Raw genomic sequence first — 23748 nt, 5'->3', positions numbered from 1 at the left:
TATATATATATATATATATTATATATATATATATATATATATATATATATATTATATATATATATATATATATATATATATATATATATTCAAGGTACGTAGATGTGGAGTTAAGAATAGTAAATCTATACTTACCTATTTGCACTTACCTTCTTCATATTTTGGTCCTAAATATTTTTGACTTGTTATTCTAGCCACACAATATTTATTTCTGATATTCTGCCAGTGATCCGCCTAGGATGATCACATGACGATTCTGGGATTTATCATATGGTATGGAGCTGCCCTACAACTACTGTGAGCGTGTAGCAAGGCAACTAGAAGCCAAAACCTAGAGGGATAACTTGGGAATCCTAGACGGATGCTTATTGGGCTACTTCATATGCAAAACAGCCAGAAAGGCAGACCACGATTCATAGATCTGGTTCTTATACTGGCCAAAAGATCTCTGGCCATGTCCTGAATGTCCTCCTCTGACCCTTCTCTGACATAAATGACATGTGATGTGAGAAACAAAAATGTACAGAGGGTATGTGCACAACATTGCATCGAGAAGAAGCCAAAGTGTTAAGGAAAAAACCCACAGAGCAACAATGGTATGAAATACTTTTGAGCTTTGAAGCAGAACTAAATATCTCGAGTGTGCAACCTGACGCAGAATAAGTCAAACAGCGATAAGAAGACCTAGACTATTAGAAATAAACATAAAAACGACCCACTAGCTTTCAGCACATTGACATACACATTTATGGGCATGAGACAAGAGCATAGGTGGAATCTGGCCTTCTTTCCCTAGACAATGGAAATAGTGCTCCTTGAAACTAATGAGAGGAATTAACATCTCTTGAATAACTTCCCTCCTTCCAGAGACCAGCCTCCCCCTCAACGCACAACCACCACCAAAAACTAGAGAAACGAGCCTCTTCACATGCAAGATCATACATGCAAACATCTGAGTAAGAGGTCCAACAGTTCTAGGTTTTATAATAAATTAGAGATCTTGCATGGTTTAAAACACTGACTACATTTGCATCAGAGAACATATCACTATCGATCCTTAAATAACACACAAAAGAGCTAAAGCATACTGGGACCGACAGATAAATGTGATGCACAGTAAACCTGGAAAGGCAACAACAGTCAACATGAATCTCTAAAAGGGGAATTCAAAGAACTATGTCGACTCCCATAATCTGATTAAAAGTGATGTAAAATTGGGCGGAGAGATGGGTGGAGCAGATTAAAGACCCACAGGGAACGACACTCAAATCAGACACACATATAGCTGAGGCATTCGCAGACCACTATGAACACTTCTATGAGTCTAGAGATTTAGGGACATGTGAAGAGGCACTGCAATATATGGACCAAACTGACCTCCCGACTCTGTCCATTGAGGACGCAAAAACCATGGACTCCGATATTACTCTCGACGACATCTCTGAGGCACTGGCCAAACTGCGACCGGGGAAAACACCAGGCCCCAATGGCTTCCCACCCGAATTCTTTAAACGAACGGCTGACCTTGTAGTGAAACATCTGAAGGGCCTATATGAGGATGCCCTCCGGGACGGAAGGCTCCCTCCTGACCTGACCATGGCTACCATTGTCCCTATCCACAAAGACGGCAAACCAAAAGAGTTTTGCGAGTCCTACCGTCCCATTTCATTATTAAACTCAGAAACGAAGCTACTGGCCACTATCCTGGCGATGAGATTGCGAATGGTGATATTGCAGCTGATCCACCTTGATCAGACTGGATTTATACCAGACAGGGCTACCAGACTGAACCTTAGGCGCACTCACAATTGGCTGCAAGATGCAGAGGTCAGGGACGGAGAAGACCCGCACTGGTTTCTGTCCCTGGATGCGGAAAAGGCCTTCGATGAAGTACATTGGCCGTTCCTGGAGGGCGTCCTACAGAAATTCGGCTTCGGACCGAAATTCCAGAAATGGGTACAACTGCTGTACACTGAACCGAGGGCCAGGGTGAGAGTAAACGGAGTCCTCTTGCGGGAATTCCAAATACGAAGAGGGACCAGACAGGGTTGCCCCCTCTCCCCACTCTTGTTCGCCCTAACGATAGAGGTCCTGGCAGCTAGAATTCACCAGAATCCGGACATCAGGGTATTTCAACGGACCGAAGGAGATGTGAGCAAGGAAAAGATCTCGCTATATGCGGATGACGTACTTCTATATATAACTTCACCGGAGACGTCGATCCCGCAGCTCTTTCACGAACTGGAAATGTACGGCAACCATGCCGGATACCGGATAAATTGGCATAAGTCGGTCTTATACGACCCCGCAGGGAGAGATACATGATCGGACCTTCCAGGAAGGCTGCTCACTACAAGGGAGGGCATTCAGTATTTGGGGGTCTACCTCACCCTGGATAGACATATTTCATACACCCGTAACATTGAGCGTATCATGGTGAACTCCATTGCAGAAATGGACCGCTGGAGACTACTCCCACTCACTCTCCTAGGCCGAGCGGCTATGTACAAGATGATTATTCTCCCCAAGTACTTGTTCGCCCTTCAAAATGAGTACTATCCCCTCCCACCAAAAGTCTTCCCCAAGATACATGCGGACCTACGTGCCTTTATATGGCTGGGTAAACAACCTAGGTTGGCCCTGATCACCCTACATTGGCACCAATATAGTGGGGGGATTTCGCTCCCGAATCTGGAAGCATATTACTGGGCGGAACATCTGGCCCCGATCAACGAATGGATACTCGCACAGGCAGACCATCCCTCTTATGCACTAGAGCGCCACAAACTAGCACCCAGACACATCCTTTCCTATCTATATGGGGGACATGGCCAGAAACGTCTTCTACCGGCAACCGAAATTACCCTTCTAGCCTGGAGGGCATCCACGAAACGCATGGGGTGGGACAGAAAGCCAACGAAACAAACACCAATCTGGCACTGCACGTGGCTGACGGAGCTCCACAAATTAACGGGTTACAGGAGGTGGGACGACATAGGGATCTCTACGTTGGGGGATGTAATTGCCAAAAGGCAACTGAAAACATTTGCGGCTCTGACCACAGAATTCGGCCTACACCCCACACAGAGGTACAAATACACTAGATTAAAACATGCATGGGGAGCCCAGAATATTGACACCGTAGACCTGGCAGAATTCGCCCCACTTGAAGGCAGGCTCCTACAGGAACACATCCAGCAGAAGGCGGTATCTCTAACTTATAAGACCCTCACGAATAACATGTTGGGGGACTTGGCCAAGTTTCGACAACAATGGGAGGCGGACGTGGGAGGCATGGAGGACATTGATTGGGAACTGGTCTTAACACATCCCAGAGAGGCAGCAGTTAAATCTTGACTCCGCCTTATCCAATTTAACGTCTTACATAGAACCTACTTTGATAGAGTGAGGCTCCAGAAGATGGGGAAGACAGACGATGCTAAATGCCTGCGATGCCAGGACCCCAGGGGGGATTTCTTTCATGTTCTGTGGTCATGCTCCAAAATACAGGGGTACTGGTCAGATGTTTTTACGGAATTGTCAGCAGTACTGGAGAGTCAATTACAGGCTGACCCCAAGCTGGCTCTATTGGGCATGACAATCGATGTGGATCTTCCATGCCCTCTGCTGACCTTCCAGGTACTGGCCTTAGTAGTGGCCAAGAGGGACATTGCGAAATATTGGGGGCACCGAAGATACCACTTCTGGAAGAATGGAGGGGAGGCCTTGATATGTATATGATGGCTGAGAGAGTTACATACAAAGCAAGGGGGTGTCCTAGGACGTTCCGAAAAGTGTGGGGGAAATGGAGAAGCTATCACGGACTGGATGCCGGACTATAATGGTTCACTACGAGAGGTGCATATTGGAGGACAAAGAGATTTTATGATAATTGTAATGTTGTAATGTTGATGATACTGTGGAGAGCCCACCTTGTGATCACTTTTGTATGTGAACTGTATGTTTCAATATGGGTAATGAACGGGGGGTCGGCGGGAGCAGGGGGGAAATACAAAGTGCACTTTATTGTAGAGATGACTGCAATGTTCAGTTTTTGGAGAAAAATGCTAATAAAAACGGTTTAAGAAAAAAAAAAAGAGTGATGTAAAATTGCTCCAGGACATGCTGTGTGAAAGTGTAACATCTGTAAAATGCCAACAAAATTGAGTTTAAAAACTATCATTAATGTCCCCAACTAATTTGCAAAATTAATGGGCCCACTCAGTAGCAAGCATTAATGAAGGTTTTGTGAGAAGATGACGCACTTGAAGTCAATGGAGGTGACCCAGTGCTGGAATAACTGGGTAGTTTAATGCAATTACGTCAATTGAGGTAAATCCTTGTTGGTAGTGCGATATGCTGCACTATGATGCCATTAACATTAATGGTGGTGAATTCTCGTTGGGAGATGCTTTCAGGTAGTGGGCGAACCCTTGCTGAGAGTGTAATGTAGAAGTGTGGAAGATGGCGCTACTGAAGGCAACAGAGGTCAACATGTGTTTTTAGAAGTGTGATGCATAAGGTCGATCCATTTTTGCTTCTGGAGGTGACCCATTGCTATGAAGATGATGCTGAACAATTGGAAGCTCTGCCCCTGAAGTCAATGGGAGCAAAAGCTTATCGGGAAAGGGATGCTTTTATAGTCAGTCAATGTGAGTTGTAGATGGGGAGGTGTTAGAAGCACCATGAGCGAAGGTGAATCACTGGATGCAGGTCTGCTAGAAGACTGGCGCCCTGGGAGTTTATAGCGACATTTGACTTCCATGTGTGCACTGCGTGTTAGGGGTTGGAAGATATTTCCAGAAGGGGTGGCACCCCCAAGAAGGGCGTCTTGCTAAAGAAAGGGGTACTCGTCTCCGTTTCACAAGGTATTCTGCTCAGAATCCATGTATTTCTCTCCCTGAGCATCACTGAATGTATTAATGGCACCTATGATACAAGAGGTTTTGGTTCGGGCAATACACCTAATAATTCTTTAACTGCAAATGTCCTTTAAATTGAGGTCAATTTACCAGTTTCATTGTGCCATTCAAATTACGACTGGCACAATATTCTGAAGACATTTGTGATGTGGTAGCCGTTTGTTTAACAAGAATCCTGACATTCCAACTGTTGTAGGGATATTTGTGCGTCATCACGTCATCTGACAGTGGCCTCGTTTCTGTTTGAAGCTATCCAGACAGCCTTTGCTCAGTCAGCCACAGCACGCTCACACTAACCATGCATGGGAAATTTGTCAATTTGGTGATTATCAGTCTGACACCATGAAAGAGAGCGCCTTACTGCCCATTTATGGTAATACGTGCGCACCACAAATGCTAGGTTGTGCTATTATTGGCGATATCTGTTGCTATGGCATATGCTCAAAACACAATAAAAAAAAACCTGATTGGATTGTGACCCAGTTTTATATTAAAAGCCTAACCCCCAGATTCATCAAGCACCCATTTCTGCGAATTCCAAATAGCGAAAAATACCGAATCTCTATTTTAAAATTCGCAGAATGGGATGCATCATCAAAATCGGAAATAAAGTGCGATTCGCAATCTCCCGCAATCGCCGTATGCGGTTTTCCTTAAATCACTATTATTTCGCAGAATCGCCTGCTTCCCAAACCGAAATTGCGATTTCCGCAATTACCGAAATCGCAAATAGCGATCTCGCAAATTGCGAGATCGCAAAAACGGGAAGTCGCATTTTGAGCACAATGATGACATCACAACCAGGAAGCAGGCAGCTCCATGACTCATTTGGAACACAGAGCTGGATTGAGGAGGAGGCACAGCACTGAGCTCCAGGAGACACACCTTGCAGATCCAAGACAGGACACACATTGCAACCACAATGTCCCAGGATGCAGCAGGAGGCAGTGAAACTGGAAGGAAGAGGAAAATCAAGTTCTCAGAACAAGAGTTGGAGTACTTGATTGAGGGGGTCAGCAAGGACCATGACAAGCTGTTCGGAAAGCTTTCCAGGAAGGTGGCCGAGGCTGACAGAAGGCGCATCTGACTGCGCATCACGGCGAAGGTCAACGCCATAGGAGTGACCCAGCGGTCAATCAATGACCTCAAGAAGAGGTGGTATGACCTTAGAGGTCATGCCAAAGAACGCATTGCGGAGAGGCTGGGGGAGAGAGGGGCCACGGGAGGAGAAGAGTCCACAGTTGCGGTTAACACACCACTGGAGGACTTGGTGGAGGACACCATCAACCCTGCAGCCTGCGTGGTGATCACTCAGCTGGACACCTCCAGAGACAGACACCAGTCACAAGTTAAGAACAATGCAAGTGCGACCCCGTACCCTAAAAATGCCCATGCCTCCATAGTCAGCCATTTGGTAAACCCAGTAATGCAGTCCCTGCCAATCACAAACGCCCAATTGCATTATGGGACCTGTAGACTGACAATGTGCCCTGAGAGCCACACACATCCAGAACATTCAAGTGAAACATACCCCTAAAGCCAGTCAGGGGATGCATGTCTGCATGCATGTTGCTACATCCCAGATGCCAGAATCATATCATTAACCCCTTCGATGCTGATGACGAGCTCAGCTCGTCATCAGCCACGGTGGTCGTGTGCTGATGACGAGCTGAGCTCGTCATGAATATATGACATCCTGAATTTTTCAGCACAGGGGAAAAATAACCACAGCAGCCAAGGTGTTAATCATGCATTCATTCACATCACAGGTGCCGCAGATGCAGAGACCACAGACAGCGAGGCACTCCATATTGCGGAGCCTCCGGATGAGATGGAGGGAGATAGCCAGACAGTCCCAGCACGTGGACCGTCCCACGCACCTGCACCTGCACCAGTACCAGCACCTTCACAAATGTGCAGGGCCACCCCTGCAGACACAGGAGCAGTTCCACCACCCCAGGCGTCACGCATGGCAGTGGATCAGACCCCACCACCACACAGGAGGCAGACACGCCGCACAGCCACTGTGCGGTCCCAGGCAAGCGGCCGGTTGAGGCAGCAGCGCACCGTGAATACACGACCAGACAGGGAGCAACAGGCCCAAAATCTAGGGCTCGGAATAGAGTCCTGTATGCTAGCTGTGCACCGCAAGCACTTGCACATGACAGCCATGCAGCTGCAGTTATACAAAACTGCACGCAATAATAATCAGCTGACGGAAAGTGTGCAGGAGCTGACGTCTGCAGTGAAGCAAAATAACCAACTAATGGTGTCGCAGCAGGACATCACCCGCAAATATATTGAGATTTCGCAAAATAAATCGCAGAAGATTGTGGGAAATCGCTGTTACCGAATCACAATGTGGGTTGGCAATTGGTTTTGCGATTCTTTATTTTGTGAATTCGCTATTTTCTGCTTTGGTAGTTGATGAATTGCGGGAGTGGAAAATTGCAATCGCAATCGCTGTTTCGCAGCTATTGCGATCGCTATTTTGCTTGATGAATCTACCTGTTAGTTTTTAGGCACCTTCGCTATAATGATTCATTTCAAGCCCATTCCTCCTCTGACCATCACATCGAGGAGGCAATGAAGCCAGTGAACCAAAGGGTCGTTGAACACAGAAAGAAAATCAGTTCTGGAGTTCATACATCAACTTTGTACTGCTTTCATGAAAGTTTATGAACCATTTTGCAGGCCACCCATTTTTGTGATGTACGTTACACAGCAAAACTATTTATAAGGACATTAATATAGACGTAACATGGGAACTCTGACACGGTGGCACACCCTATCTGAGTGCCAGTATGAAATATTAGACCTCTCTAGCAGCAGGTGGCAAGTATGATGGACAGCTCACAACAGGCGGGTGTGTCCCAGAACTTGGCATATGCCCAGGTATTACCATTTATCCCGTGCAAGAAATTGCAATTTTGATGTAAAGGAAGATACTCAGGGGCCAGTAAGGTGTACTGCACCTCCATACAGGGCAACACATACCCAGCACTGATGGGCATATCATGCACATGCGCACATGCTCCTCATGTACCCAGTGCCCGGTGGTTGCATACACCATTTGTTCGCTAGTTGAATAGAAGTAACATAAGTAAAGGAACGGAGGGAGATACAGAGAAGTAAAAAGATAAATATAGAGCCTAGCAACTGCTTGAATTATTGGAAATAGCTTCTAGATATGATAATATCAGGTAATGGAATGGAGTGGAGTTGGTTGGGAGGGGAGATGGGATATCATGGACTTGAGATACTTTCATCTAGTTAATAGCATGATAAAATATTAACATACTAGTGACAACATTAATTTTTAGGGGCAATCATCATCTTTACACATTATAATCTACCCCTCCGGATAACATATTTAGGGGACAGTCAGTCATAGCTTGGAATGTATTTAAGGTATCTTAATAAATGTTTTTTGTTGTTGCTTGAAGAGCTTTGTGAAACTATGGCCATGTATATTTCAGCTTGGTAGGTTGCCATTTCAGATTAGTATGGGGAGTGACGTCTGATCTGCAGTGTGTATTTAAAAGAAAGACCTTTCTTTTATCCATGTTTAAGGTGTAGCCGGAAACCTTTGCATACTCTGCAATTATTTCTGGGCTCTTCTGGATCGCATTTTGAGCTTGACTCAAAAATATCAGGACGTCATCCGCATAAGCTGCAAACTTATGGATATAGGAGTAAAATTGGATGCCCTTAACTTTTGTATTTTTACATGCGTTTATAAGTAAGGGTTTGCTTGTCAATAATATATAGCAGTGGCGAAAGAAGGCATCCTTGCCGGGTACTTGTTTCAATTGGAATTTTTCAGATAGGGAGCCATTGATTCTAATTCGTGCCGTCAGGTTAGCATATAAGGCAAATATCATTGTTTTGAACACTGGGCCAAAGTTGAATTTCCTAATCACAGATCTGAGAAGCATCCACGAGATGTTATCAAATGCTTTCTCCACTTTGCAGGTCACAGCCATTGAAGGTGAAGGCAATAGCTTTGACTTTTCATTTAAATGTGAGAATAGTCGAATATTATCCCTGACCATTCTTCCTTAAAGGAAACCTGTCTGTGATGGGTGAAATAGCTATTTAGCCCCTTCGCCACGGGGCTAATTCCCCTGCGGTGCGGGGGGAGGGGGGCCGCTCGCAGCACCACAGTGCTTGTGACAAGCTCGGCTCATCACGCTGCACGGTGGCGCTGTGCTCATGACGAGCTGAGCTCGTTATGAGCACAGCGCCACCGTGCCTCATGGCGAGCTGAGCCCGTCATGAGCACGCAAGGTGTTAAGATGTTCCTTTTGTCTGAATTCTAAGATTTTAGTAAATATTTTACAACCTACGTTCAATAAGGACATTAAGTCTATAGTTTCTGGTGTCTAGGGGATCTTTAATGTCTTTATTGTCTTTATGGATCACTACTATTATGGTTTCCGAGAAATTAGGACTCGTCGAATCAGTAGGCGCTAAGGCCCACATGCATCAACCTATTTAGGAAGTGCAAACGGTGCGACTCGCAAAATTCGGCCGTTTCTGGGATGCATCAAGCATTTTTGGTGAAATCTGTATTTTTAGCGAAGTCCAAAAATGCGATTGCTTTTAAGGAATCGCAAATTTGCGATTCCTTAAAAGCAATGCATGATTCATTTTAAAATTGCGAATTCGCAAATAGGGGGTGCAAATTACCACGAGGTTGAACCTCGTGGTAATTTGCGAAAATGTGTTAAAATGCTCTAATTTGCATTTCAAAACACTGTCATGTTACAGACACACATGTCCTTAGGACATGTGTGTTTGAAACATGCACTTCAAAATACATTTCAGGGGTGCACGGGGGGGTCCTTTGGACCCCCCTGCACCCATGGAATGCATCAACATTTTGCGAATTCTAATTTGCGAATTCGCAATTCCCATTGATTCCTATGGGCCTTTTGGCCCATAGGAATCAATGGGAATTGCGAAATCGCAAATTGGAATACGCATAATATTTGCGATTCGGTAAAAATTGCGATTTTTACCAAATCGCAAATTTTATGCACTTTCAATCATGCATCCCGTTTTGCGATTCCTTATTTGCGATTCGGTAAAAATCGCAAATTAGGAATCGCAAAACCGGACTTTGATGCATGTGGCGGATAGTGTGTTAATAGTATTTCCAAATGACTGGGGAGTGACATATTTATTGAAGCTGGCAGGGAAACTGTTAGTTCCTGGAGCTTTACCCTTTTTAAGTGAATTAATAGCCTTAATAATTTCATATTCTTTAATCGGTTTGTTAAGTTTTGATTGTGCCTCCTCAGTTAGTTTTGTTAATTTAGTATTATTTAGGACGTTTTGGAAAGCATCAGTGGTTGTTTTGGTATTAAGGTTATATCGTTTTTTAAAGTAATTATGGAGAATTTGCGTAACTTGATTGATATCTGTTGTAGTTTCTCCCAGTTCATATTTTATGTCCCTAATAGAAGAGATTGTATTTATAGTTTTAAGGTATTTGGCATGTGCTTTGTCTGCCTTATTGCGTTCACAGAGTGTTTTAGCCTTTTTGCCCACACCTCCATGGGCTCTGCTACTGATCAGTTTATTGTATTAATATTTAAAAGTTTTTAGAGTATTTAGCATTTCGGATGAGGAGCCTCTAATTAATCAGTATTCATGTTTTTTGATTTCCCTTTCTCAATCGTTTAGTCTTTTGTTATTCGCTTTATGTTTATTTGACAATATGTTTATCATTTGACCCCTGATGGGAATTGAGCAGCCGAGCAGCGGAGCCAAGCAGCGGAGCGAAGCTGAAGAGCAGCCAGCACTTTGCAGTACCTCGCAACACCTTACCTTAGAGACCTTGGAGACCCCCCAACAGCAGGGGGTAGGGGAGTGCTCATGTTACTTGCCCGAGATTTGCCGGAGCTGGGACCGGAGCAGAGATTTCCGGGCGTAGATCAGAGGGGGAGGGGAGACGAACCAGAGCAGAGCAGGGGCTCAGCGCTGATACATGCTGTTCTTCGCAATTCCGCCAGCTGCCCCAGCTGCAGAAATAAGAGAAAGCAGAGAGAAGCAGCGAGACCAAGGTGGCTGGCTCCTGGAGAACAGCTCTTGGAGGTAGTGACTGTCGGCAGGGGGCTATCCAACATAAAGCGAGTTCAGCTGTAGAGAGCATGCTCGGAGCAGCGCGGAGGCGCCTCGGTGTGCCCAGTTAGTTCTGGGTGCAGCTGCGTTTGACCTGCATTTGTCCTGAGGCCCCACTCACTGGCAAAACACGCAGGAGTCTTAGGAGTCCCCAGGAGGACTAATAAGGTCTCGACTCCTATGTTATTTACCGCCGTTTGCACCAAGGCTCCCAAATAGATGGCGCATCAGACATTTTGGCTTTTTGGGCAGAGGGAAGTCGGGTTGGCAGGGCAGTTCCATAGTCCAAACCACGGCCGCCCCCACCCCCCTTCCTCCTACCCCGTTTGTCCGGTCTAAGCCCCTGGAAACATTTGGAACGGGCCTTGGTCGTTCTCAGCTCCCCAGCTGGTCAGCAGTCGCTTAGTTGAACCTGCTTTGAGGCCTTGTAGCCGTAAGATTCTGACCAGCGGGGGGAGGTCGACAACTGAAATCACTGAATCACTGAATAAGCAATTAAGTGGAGGTAAGAGTTATTCTGATAGTCAAGTAAGCTGGTGCAAGATGACTTCCAAAAAATTACATTCTAGGCGTGTACTTTCCCCCTCACCAAGCCGTACAAGTAAATTAAGGAGTCATATAGCGGGTCTAGACATCTACAGCATCTCTGCTATAAATCCCACCCAGCCATTACTGGCTTTTTTTGAAAAATTCCCCGGGCTGCTCCTGAGGAGGCAATATTGGGTCAAGAAGGTCTGTTTTTTCAAGTCCCTCTTAGTAACGCCCCCCCCCGTCTATGAGGGAAGTACGGGGGGACTCTTGTGGTCTTGCTGGGGGCCAGATAAAGTCCTGCGAATTTAGGTGCTGAGGACGGCTTAAGCGTGCAGTCATCTGACACTTTCTTATGTGCAAACCTGGAGCCAGCAGAGTCAGCAACACATTTCCTCAAACAAATTAAAGCTAGAGCACCCACCTGTTGGCACATCCATCGCATCGTACATTGTCTTGTATTTAAAGTTGGGTTCAGAACATCTTGTCAACCAGCAGAGTCGGCAAACCACTCCCTTGAATAGGGTAAACTCAAATTGTACAATGTTGTCTCTCCGGTGCAGGGGGGCACTGGCAAGAGAACAAGTGATGATGGTGTGTCATGGTGTGCCAGAGAATTCCGGGAGGACTCCGGGGGAGATGTTTCTGCTATGGTTGAGAAGGCAACGGTACGGGAACAATTAAATCCAAGGGAAGATGTTACACTTCCAGACATTGACATAGAAGCCCAAACAAGGGACTGGGGAGTCCCTCATGATCATGCTGATAAGGACATTTATCCAACGAGCAGATTCAAGGAAAAGAATACCCCAATTGTAAGCTCTTCCCCTAGGCGTGTCTCTTTGCCTCTTTTATACTGCAGCTCAAGTCACTTGATAGGTACCTCTTTGGAATCTGCTTATGATGCTCATGATGTATTCCTTCCTTGTTCACAACCGAAGCTGGGAAATGAGAGGGATGTGTGCCTTCTGAATATTTTCTTTGTATTGAAAGAATAATAAGTCCCATTTTGTCTTTACTGGAGAAATCTGTATTAAGTTCAGATCATATGTTGGAAAGGATCTCTGTAATATTGTTTGAAGTGCAAAAGGTAACAAAATTTGACACCATCAAACCTTCACTTAAGATACAGATAGATGTTAGGCCTCTCTCACCTGCTCCCCGGGAAGAGAAAAGAGATGCGTAAGTTCAAGCGGGAATACCTCTTTTCTTATTGCCCCGCATCGAACCCTTGTATAATCTTGAAAAGGAAAGGCAGGGCCTAAGCTCACTATTTGGGCAGGCAGAAGTGGGTCCCCCTCTGGGAAATGAAATACTAAAATGTTTCCCTTTGTTCACTAAGGGTAAAAAGGGGGTCAGTAGAGATATCGAGAAAGATGAGAAAATTGGGGGTCATGTTGGGCGAGTGGGCAGGGAAGAGATGGCGGGGGAGGTCCCAACTCCATCTGCCTCACAGGCCCATCCCCCTAATTCATTGGAGAAAGGAGGGTCAAAAGCAGGGAAGAGGGGAGGTCTCACAATAAACCTCAAAGGGGAAAATATGAAAAAGAAACATAAAACGACAAGACTATTCCCTAAACGAAAACTGTATTTTCCACAGATCCCTGATAGCCAGAGTGCTATTCATACTCTAATGGAGGAGGGAAGGTCCCAAACCGCCATCTGAGGACGGTGCCCCCAAGAAACCCATTACAGTACATTTGACACCAGCCGGGAGAGATGGGGTTACTGGAACAGCAGCAATTCCATCAAGCCTATTGTTGAATTCTCCACGAGTACCTCATTCTCTCCTGACTAGCGAGCTAGGCGATCCTTCGAGAAGGGGAACGCTAATGGAAGGTGGGGTTCCCATACACCAGACCACAGGGACAACAGCATTGTTTAATAGAAAGTCAGAGGTCCCCACAGCCACCATAGTGTCGCACTTGGAGACTCAGCCCAATGATGGTTTACAAGCCGTTAGTCGTAGTGATAGGGTGCCTCTATGGATTCCCCCAAGAGATGCTGTAAAGAATGACAATGTGGTGCAGAATGTTTCATCTCCCATTGTGGATTTTATTTGGTTATTTGATAACGAATCCTGTCCGGTAAATAGAGGATTCATTCTCACTTTTTCTCAGAAATAGAGGCACTAAAGCAGATAGAAAGTAGGGATATTCTAAACGTGAAGATTAAGCTGCATGAGAGCTTTCCCTACTCTAGAGTCACATTTTGCTCCCTGATTGTGGCAAATTTGGTTATGTAGAATTGTGAGCATTTCCTGAAACGAGGGCTAGATATAACGCCTGAACTAGAATCTGATGAATATCCTACTATGTGACCCATAATTCAGTGTCCAAAAGCTTCGTGGGCAGGTAACTCTGTGGTGTTAGACACTATGGGCCCGACTTTGAGTACTCCTTGTGTAATGCCCCAAAAATTATGGTCTCATTAGACAAAAGGGGTTGCTTAATATATCTGGTGTCAGATACCGCAGTTGCCTGCAGGGCCCAAGATATAGAAGATGATTCAGCCCAGTGGAGTTGGGTTGCTAAATCCCTGAATACCAACTGTTCGGTAGTAGAAAGAAGCGTTTCTTTAGGTAGACGGGGGGTACTTTTTTCTTGGAATGGGTCATAAAGAGGAAAAATTGAACTTTTTAAAATCCTTGAATCCTTTAATTATATGTTTACAAGAAACCTGGTCGTGCAAAGATTTTGATTGTGGTGGCTTCTTTGTTTTCTCCTGTCACGCTAAGCACTCCGAAAGGGGACATGCTAGCAGGGAGGTCTCCATTTTGCTTAAGAATTCAATTAACTAGATTCAGAAAGTCTTTTGCCATCCATCAAATCTATGTATTTGCCTGAAGCTGGCATGTTTGGGAGAGTCTGGTAGGCCTACCTTCTTCCTGGTGGCAAATCTATATATCCCTCCTGGGAGAAATTTCGACCATTTGTTGAGCACACTCTTTTTATATATTCATGAGATAGCTACCATGGAAGAATGCCACTTAGTGGTACTAGTGGGAGATCTAAAAGCGGAAATCTCCAATTCTGCACAAGAGATTTATGCCACTACGGATAAAGAGGACATTTGGCATATTCCAGATTCTTTACTACCGGATAAAATAAAAACACACAAACTGGGATTTCTCCTGCTTGATAGCATCAGAAATACGGTTTTGGTCATTTTAAACGTGAGGGTGCCTGTCGATAAAATATCACAATTAACTTTCCATTCCCATCAAACACAGAGCCTATTAGACTATGTGGTTGTCTCCTATCAAATGTTTGGGGCCTGTGAAAACCCAGTTGTCTCTCCGACTGTATGGAGTGACCACAGCGTAATAGGTTTGACAATGGCCTTCAATCTATTCACACCGGATTGAGGGAACTCGAGCCATGGCTTTGTGGTTTTTAAAAAAGCAAATGGACGTTCTTTTTGGACATTAAAAATACCTCCGACGTAGGTGTGATTGTGATGAAAACTTATGTGGAACAGCAGGGTTATGCTTATGCCAATAATATACAGTTCTTTGAGGCCCAAATGGAGGAGATAAAAAATTTAAGCTCTGAATCTACTGTTCCCCACCTGCTAAATCATTGTATGCCCTTGCTGAAAGTATTAAATCAAGAAATTAACGGTGTAGTCCGAAAACAACATTTACAATTATCTAGGGGCAAACAGCAGGAAATTAATCACCTTAAGCGAATAAGAAGTCGTTATAAACTTAGAGAAAAGAGAAGGGAGTTTGACGCTAAATGGGTTGGGTTGAGAGAAGCTGCAAGAGCCAAAGATTCAAGAAAGTACTGGCACCTGATTGTTGAATATTTTGACTCAAGACAAAGGGCTCTCCCTATTCCGATCCCAGAAAGGGAGTGGGTGGACTATATCGCACTACTTTATAAAAACAACAGTTCAGTACCTTTTATGACGCCCGCTATAAAGGAGTCTTATTTCCTGGAATATGGCCCCCGTTAAGGGATGAAGTAGTGGGTTACATAAAGAATGCTAGAACCTCTGGCGCACAAGGGGAATCCCAATTGTGTTAATTATGAAATTGCCTATCTTTGAACTCCAATAAAAAATTATGACACAAAAAAAAGGAATCAGCTGCATGGGTAGCCTTTTTAGCGCCATTATTTAATATCTGCTTTCGAACGAGTAAAAACTTTACCTACTAGTTTTAGACAGATTGCGCTGTTGGACGCATCGGGTAAATTATTTGCAAAAAGTATACTAAGTCACCTGCAGCAATGGGCCCATGACCAGAATATCTTACCACCAGAACAAGCTGGTTTTAGAAAGAACCATGGAACCCTGGACAATATTGCGGTTGTCCTGACCATTGTAGAGAAATATGCTTTCTCACGAAGTATGCCAGTTTAGAAGGCATTCATAGACTTTTCCATGGCGTTTGATAAAGTGGATCGCCAAATGCTGTGGAGAAAGCTCTTCCATCTTGGTATGCCACACCACCTCTTGGGCCTCATCATACAATTACATACAGACACCTGGTGCCAAGTGCTGATGGGAGGCTCGCTGGGTTTATCTTGTAAGATTAAGACTTATAATGGGCTTAAGCAGGGTTGCCTGTTGGCCCCTCTTTTGTTCTCCTTTTATATATATGATCTCCCCACGTGTTAAACTCACCTAGAATTGATACAATGTCCATTTGTTCTTTATTATATGCAGATGACGTTGCAATTTTTGACTTAACTCCTATTGACTTGCAATGTCGTCTGGACGCCCTAACTAAATATGCAGAAAACCATTTTTTGAAAATCAATATTGCTAAAAGCAAAATTTTTGTCTTCCTCAAAAAAGGTCTTAGAATAAAGACAGGGTAAAAGTGGTTGTTGGGGCTTGATTCATATTTGTATCTGGGGATGTTTTTTAAAAAAAAATATGCGAGATTCAGATCATATCAAACAGTGTTTTGGTAAGGCTGCCTCCCAGGCTGGAGCTTTAAACAGATTTTATAAATCCTGTGGGAGATGCTGTTTTAGTCATGTTCTGTCAGTATTTAAGGGTAAAATTCCTCCTTCACTAACATATGCTGCAGAAGTACTGGATATGAACTATTGGCTTGCTTTTGATAAGGCTGAAGGCCGGATTTTCCACCAAATTTGTAATTTAAATTCTCTGGCTGCCCCACATGTTCTACGCTTGGAATTCTGTCTAGTTTCTTTATATATTTTATCCTTGTCAGCGGTTCTGAGGCGGGGTAATTCTCTATTTTGGGGGGACGAGGTCACCCTTAGGGCCGCCTTGAGAATGGAAATTGACAAATTAAAGGATCAATCGGCATTCTTTAGCTCCTTTGCTCAAGCAAATGATCCATGTGGGCTCAGTTTACATAGTGATTCTCCTATGCCAAACCAGCATTGAAGTTATTTTTAAAGTCGTCCGTAATCTCGATTAGCATGGCTAGAGATACTGTCTTAAGTCAATCTAAATCCCGCAAAGAGGTGGTCTGTGGGAGTGCCGTAGGGAATAGACCACAGCTTTATTTAACATGGAATCTTCCACATGGGATTAGAAGGCTGATACTTCTTTTGAGAACCAACCTGTTGCCATTAAGAGAAGTTACTGGTATATGGGATAAAATATCAAGAGAGGAGAGAACTTGTGGATTGTGTTCTTTACAAATTCAGGATCTTAATCACATGCTATTTGTGTGCCCGGAACTACAAAGGGCCCGGCGTACATTTTTAAGACCATCATTTATTAACATTCTGCTCAGGAGGCCCAATCATCTGTCTTGTCCCCACCAAATGAAATGGATTGCCGTAGGATATATCAATATTTAAAAACATTTCTGGCTATTTATTAGGCCATTTTTTACGTGTACTTTGTATGTTGTAACGTCTGATGGTTGGACATTGAAAAATGTTGTACTGTGTATATAATATGTCTTTCCCTTTCTACTCTTTTTAATCTACTGGTGTATTTAAAAAAAAAAAAATATATATATATATATATATATATATATATATATATATATATATTTTATTATATTCAAAGTATGTCTTTTTTAATGTATTGGTGTATGTTTCTGGACCCCGTTGGAGTTCCATAACAAATAAAACTTTAATTGACTTGAATTGACTCCTGATGGGATCTTTCATAGCTTCCCATATGTTTCCAGGGAAAGGAGAGAGGAAGAATGTGTAGGCTTGTCTTTGGAATCAGGGTCAATCATTATTTCCTCTTCCATTCTACACATGCTCTCTTTTTAATTTAAGTTTGTACGAGTTATATCTAGGGAAATCTATGCATGGTCTGAAATCAATATTTGTTCTATTTTATGGTTAGAGCACCCTGGAGTCCAAAAGTTGTTAGTTAGGATATAGTCTATTCCTGAATGTGAATTATGTGGATGGGAGTAAAAAGTAATTACACTTTCAGCTGGATTATGTACTCTCCAAAAGTCTTAAAGTTCATAGAGTGAACATAAGCTTTTTAGTTCCTTATGAGCCTCGCCTGGTCTACATTTGCAAGTTGACATTCTATCGAGGAATCACCTCCTAATATGATCTTGAAATTAGGTGGGATCTCACAAATTTGTTTTTTAAGCTCTAGCCAGAATAGTCGGTAATCCACAGTAGGGGTGTATACATTCACCACATACCATCCTTAATTGTCATGGTAATCAACCATCTACTTTCTCTATCATGTGTTTTGCTAATTATTTTGAAACCCACCTGTTTTGAAAAGAGGATGAGGACACCATTCTTCTTTTTTTCTAAATCTGGCAAACATGTGAGATCAGAATACCAATGACCTAGCATATTCCATGCAATAGTGTCGTCCAATTTTGTTTCTTATAGTAGTATTATATCTCCATGCAATTTATGACAATATTTAAAAATGTTACTTCTTTTAACAGGATGATTTAATCCTTAAGTATTCAGAAAAACGATTTTGATAGATTTATTATTCAAAGAGCAATTTATAATTTAGTAGATAATAGGGGAACACTATATAATGGTGTATTTCCAGTGTATGTGTAGTACAACTAGCCAGCAATAAAGTCGTGAGAAGTGGGTAGGTATTAGGGTGATCAGTTCTGTGTTCTGTGACTGCCAACAAGCAAACTGGCTAAAGAGTTAGTCATAAAGTATATATATCACTTTGAAAGAATGATACTATGCATGCTGGAGTTTGAAAGAGGCCATAGAAAGACATGAAAAAGCTAAAAGAAGTGTAGATGAAAATGTCAGCCAATGTTTGTAGAACTTAGTGATATGTAAAGATATGTTGTACTTAGTATAGCTTGGATTAGGAAAGCATACCTGCTGAAGTATAAATCATCCTGTTAACAACATATAAACCTGACCAATGGGTATCACCACTGAGCATAAAATGACATATGTGGTGAACAATGATGAAGGTAATCAACACAAAAGGTATAGCCAGGGACACGGAAATTATGAGATTGTGACAACACAGCATTTTTCGCATAGTTATGGATCTGCCGCATTCGCCATATAATCCATTATCAGCTGCGCAAACTGCAGATTTTATTTTTAAAAAATTCTTTCTACCTTGAAAGGTTCAAAAGTTATTAAAAAAGCAGAGACATGAGTTGCCGCAGAGTGAAAGGCCCTTTGCACCGGTTGACTGATCAACTTTCTGTTCCTTATTGCTATGTTTTGATGTTAGACTGGTATTAATGAGGTGCAACCTGTGCCCAAGCAGTGTTATCCAGTGTACAAATGGCAAAATAATGAAGTAATTATATCAGAAAATATGCAGCATGATTTTAAATCAGTTAACCCTGTCACATATATTGGCCCTCTCCTGCTGCATATTTCCAGTGGCCCTGGGTTTGTCCTTCAGCAAACCCCACACACTTTACTATCTTTAAGTAAGACAAATGTTGTTGATGAGAATTCTGTGCTAGGCTCAAATTGACTTGTTCATTTATTGTTTTTGGGGAATGAAAGTATGGAGATCTGCTGGTTCCTGAAAAAAATGTTTTACCCTTATAAAGAAGCCTCAGTTTTTTTGGACCAGCAAATGAGAATAAAATATTCAGGGCTTGGAGATCATTCCTGAGTACAAGGAATCCCTTTTTCTAGAGACCATCTCTTTTGCATAGTCTTAAAAAATTCCTATTTTGCAAAATTCCAGAAAATAGATTTGACTTTCTTCACACGGCCAAGAATTTTTTCTGAGTGTTGGTATTTCAGTGGGCAGAATATCATTGGTCTCAGTGATCTAGATGTTGCGATGGTCCTTGAAGGAATCCTATGTGTTCATTTTATTTCATGAGGTCGGTTAAAGGTAATTCCCAAAGCTTGTGGTATCCACTGTTCAAGAAGAGAAACATGAGATTCCAAGTTTTTCTCTGATTGTTCTGGAAAGCCAAATATTCTCAGGTTGCCTCTCCTGTTTCTGTTTTCAAGGTCAATTATTTCTCTAGAGAGAGTGGCGATTTTCTCAGTTGATGGCCACATGTTCGAATCCTGGTGGATCCAGTTAGTCTTTCTGTGTTGCGGGTTTAAAGAATGAGTATCACTGAGACAGGTAACCATAATCAGCAGTCTCAGTAAAATACAGCCAAAATATCTCCAAGGGGGAACGTACACTCTACAAATGCACCTATTATGTTAAATAAAAGCAAATGGATATCACACTCTTGCATTGCCACGCCTTTTCTCACTGTTGTTGTGCTTGCTTCAAGACCAAAGTGAGCTCCTCTCCTCACTTCTGGATAGGTTATTAAGGGCCAGATATACAAGCATTTTTTAGGGTGCAAATACTCTAAATCAGTGACAGCAAAAATGTATATTGCAATGTATGAATCCCATTTTAGGAGTGTGTAAAGTTTTACCCACCCCTAAAATGGGATTATGACTGGATACTGATTTACTATTTGAAATTGGTGTGCTGCAGTGTGCCAACTCCCAGTGAAACTTTTAAAAAATAAAACTTTTTTCTTTAAAGGCAGTTCTATCTCCTGTAAGGAAAATAGGCTGCATAAAAAACGGTTTCTTTATTTAAACACAATGGTGGTCTGCACACCTTTCAGGCTACCTTCCCTATGATTGTTTCCATTTACAGTGAATCGTAATTTATGACCTGCCTCCAGAATAGAAATTAGATAAATCAGATTGTGACCCACTTCAGTTTTGAATTTTGCGAACAGACCTATTGGTAGATGCATCAGTTTGCAAAATTCAGCGCTTGTCACAACAACACTGGTTGTAAATAGCAACCAGTGTTTGTGACTAGTTATAGTACATCTGTCCCAAGTCTGTTAAAAATCAAAATATCCTATTACAAGCTGATCAGTATACCATCTACTTATCAGGTACTAATGTATAATTCGGTATTCTATCCACAAACCAATTGTAAAGGTTCCTTAGCCATATACTTCTGCTACCTGCCCAGTCTGATTCCTAGCCCCACATCTTCTTAAAGGCCCTGTGGCCATTTGCTCTCGCCCCTTCCAGGTCAGTCTGAAAAGATACATTGAGCCCTTTGGTCCAGGAGCATTAATGTGATGGTAACTCTGCAGGTAAATAATTCTTTCTTTTCTGCTTCATGTGGGCTCATCTATGCTGATCAGCAAAATTCAGCAGCATAGCAAGGATGTCGTGGGTGCTGGTGCAGGCAAGCAAAATGACTCACTGACTGCTGTTGGAGTAGGCAAATACAGCAATTACCAGCGTTCAATGGGACCATCAGAGCTCTGGCCCCAGTGCCACTGCACTAGTGGGGGCTACACCACTGGCTAAAGCCACTGTCTCATTATGAGCCTGTTTGGAGCAGTAGCAGATCATGAGCCGTTTCTGTTCTAAATGAGATCACTCCAAGTGAGGGGGTCGTTGTGTGACTGAAAATGTTTATTTTATGTGCCCTACGCTGCATCAATTAAACGCAAAAGCATTATTTGCTCAAATGCAGAATGTTGCCCAAAGATTATGCTTATTCACACGAGACTGGATTATATCTGTTTAATGTGCAGCTCACAAATTGCACAAAGACGGTATTAAAGCAGAGTTTTACAGATTTTTATTGGAAATCAAATTACTTGGTCACCTTACCTGAGCAGCAGCAACTACTGGGGATGGTGATGTTGCCTCCTCAACTAGAGGTGAAGCGGACACTGTGTTGGGTGTTGCGATCGTCAGAGGTGGTTCCTGTGATACCCTCTCTGCACCCTCTTCCTCTTCTCCCGAAGAGTCCGAATGGACATCTTCAAACTCTTCACCTTCTGCTCCTTCCTCATAGTCATCCTCATCTAACACACATCAACAGTGGAGAAAATAGGATAGAATGGTAACCACAAAGGAGTATCTTACTACAAACCAAAATGTGTGCAAAATTAGAATCGCCTTGTTATTGCTAACTAATGCTGAAAGGGTGGCCCTAAAGATAAAGACCATACATCCATTACACCGAATCATCTAAAAAATGTCCCTATGCTCTATTGTAAGACAATTATCTAAACCAATACTATTTAAGAACAGTACACTGGCTTATTAATTGTTCTTTTTACTAGTTGGGATAGTGTATAATCATAATAAACGTTTACATATTGTCAGAATTGTATTTATTTGTCATAGACTTACTACGTTTGCTCCAAATAACATATTTTTGTGCCACATTTCACTGGCATGGCATAAAAATATACTTATATGGACAGATTCACACCAAATAACGAAAGCACACTTTGAGTTAAGTTCTAACTTTCTATCAGTGTTGGTGTAATTCCGTTCAGCCATTTATTCTGTATCAGAGAACACATTTTTCTAGGGGAATTAAAATAGAAAATAGATGTTGTGGTGCTTCCCTTTTCTTGGCCCCTGCTTGATGGATCAGTGTGAAACTTTCCATGAAGGAGGCAAAGAGAGAGAAATTTTCTTTGGAATGTTTCCTGTAGATTTGTCAATTGGCACCAGAGTAATTAAACAGCAAATGCCTTTCCTATAATTGGTGCTAGTATACATATCTATATATTCTTACACTGTTTAGCATGTCTACTGTGTGCCATTGCCACCAGGGGTTGAGCTCAGAATTCAATTGATGTCGCCTTTACTTGACCTCACAGGAATATTGACGTTATTACTTGTGGTGGGCTACCATCCTCCCCAAATAAAAAATCCACATTAGTAATAATGTCACTATTCCTGTAAGGTCTAGTAAAGGCGACAGTAATTGAAACGTGACCACAACTCCTGGTAGCTTTGGCACAAAGTAGACAGGATAAGCTGTGTAAGAAAAAGAAGTACCAAAGCAGACTAAAAGACAAAAACACCATACAATAAATCTCTCACTCTAATTTAGAAATATATAGAATTTTTTAATGAACAAAATGACCCCTCAATGACAAAAAGTTCAATACAGGGACTAGGATATATGAATTTTTAAGTTTTAGCTACAAATAACACCAAACATTGCACAATGCCAACCACAAACAACTTTATACCTTTAATGAGCATTCATATAATACGTTTTTAGGGTATATTGATAAATGCATTGCAATGCTGGGCCTCCATTTCCCTCATATTCAAATAGAAAATAACATAACTTTGTAACATATAACACAAATAGATTGCTCAATAATAAAGTGCAATGGTGCTGATAGAAAACTTTACTCAGAGCAAAATTGAAGTTACCTCTAAAACGTACTAATAAAATATATTAACAAAATGCGTTAATAAAATATGGTGCATCAATAAGAGCCATACCTAAAGTATTGAGATGTGAATCAGAATTATGCTCTTATAGAAGCCATGAGACATAATTCAGTAAACTTATCTAAAACTTAGGGGCCGATTATGATAGCGGTTTTTCCGCATCCTCCAGGCCGGCGGAAGCCACCGCCGGCCCGGAGGATGAGGAAAAACCGCTGCGGAGCCTCCAAAGACCCACCGCCAAATTAGGATGGCTGGTGGGTCTGGAATTCCGTCCACAGCTTTTCCGCCGCGGTCGCCTTCCGACCACGGCAGAAAAGCTCTAACATGGCTGGCGGTGTCTATCAGACACCGCCAGCCATATTAGGATGGTGGTGAATAGATGCTTTTCCACGCCATGGAAAAGCATACAGACTTTCACTTCGGGGGCCCGTTGCGGGCCCCCTGGGTGAAGGGGGTGTGGGGGGTGCACATGGGGGGTACCTATGGTACCCCCCTGCATTTGCGTGCACAAAGCGGCAGGCACTGTGCAGTGCCTG

General features: G+C 42.8%; 1 protein-coding gene across 4 annotated transcripts in view; it reads right to left on the bottom strand.

The window, feature by feature from the left end:
* The window catches only part of TRIM55 (tripartite motif containing 55), a 490854-nt gene that overhangs the window by 187236 nt on the left and 279870 nt on the right, over positions 1–23748 (bottom strand). For all 4 annotated transcript variants that reach the window (XM_086965810.1, XM_086965813.1, XM_086965812.1 and 1 more), the window contains exon 8: positions 21617–21813. In XM_086965810.1, coding sequence (XP_086821936.1) covers positions 21617–21813 — 197 coding nt within the window. The remainder of the gene's footprint in view (positions 1–21616; positions 21814–23748) is intronic.

The sequence above is a fragment of the Lissotriton vulgaris genome, chromosome 4_1, assembly GCF_964263255.1.
Source record: "Lissotriton vulgaris chromosome 4_1, aLisVul1.2, whole genome shotgun sequence".
Lineage (NCBI taxonomy): Eukaryota > Metazoa > Chordata > Amphibia > Caudata > Salamandridae > Lissotriton > Lissotriton vulgaris.
Note: the sequence above shows the minus strand (reverse complement) of the source record. Positions and strands in the feature narration are given on the sequence as shown.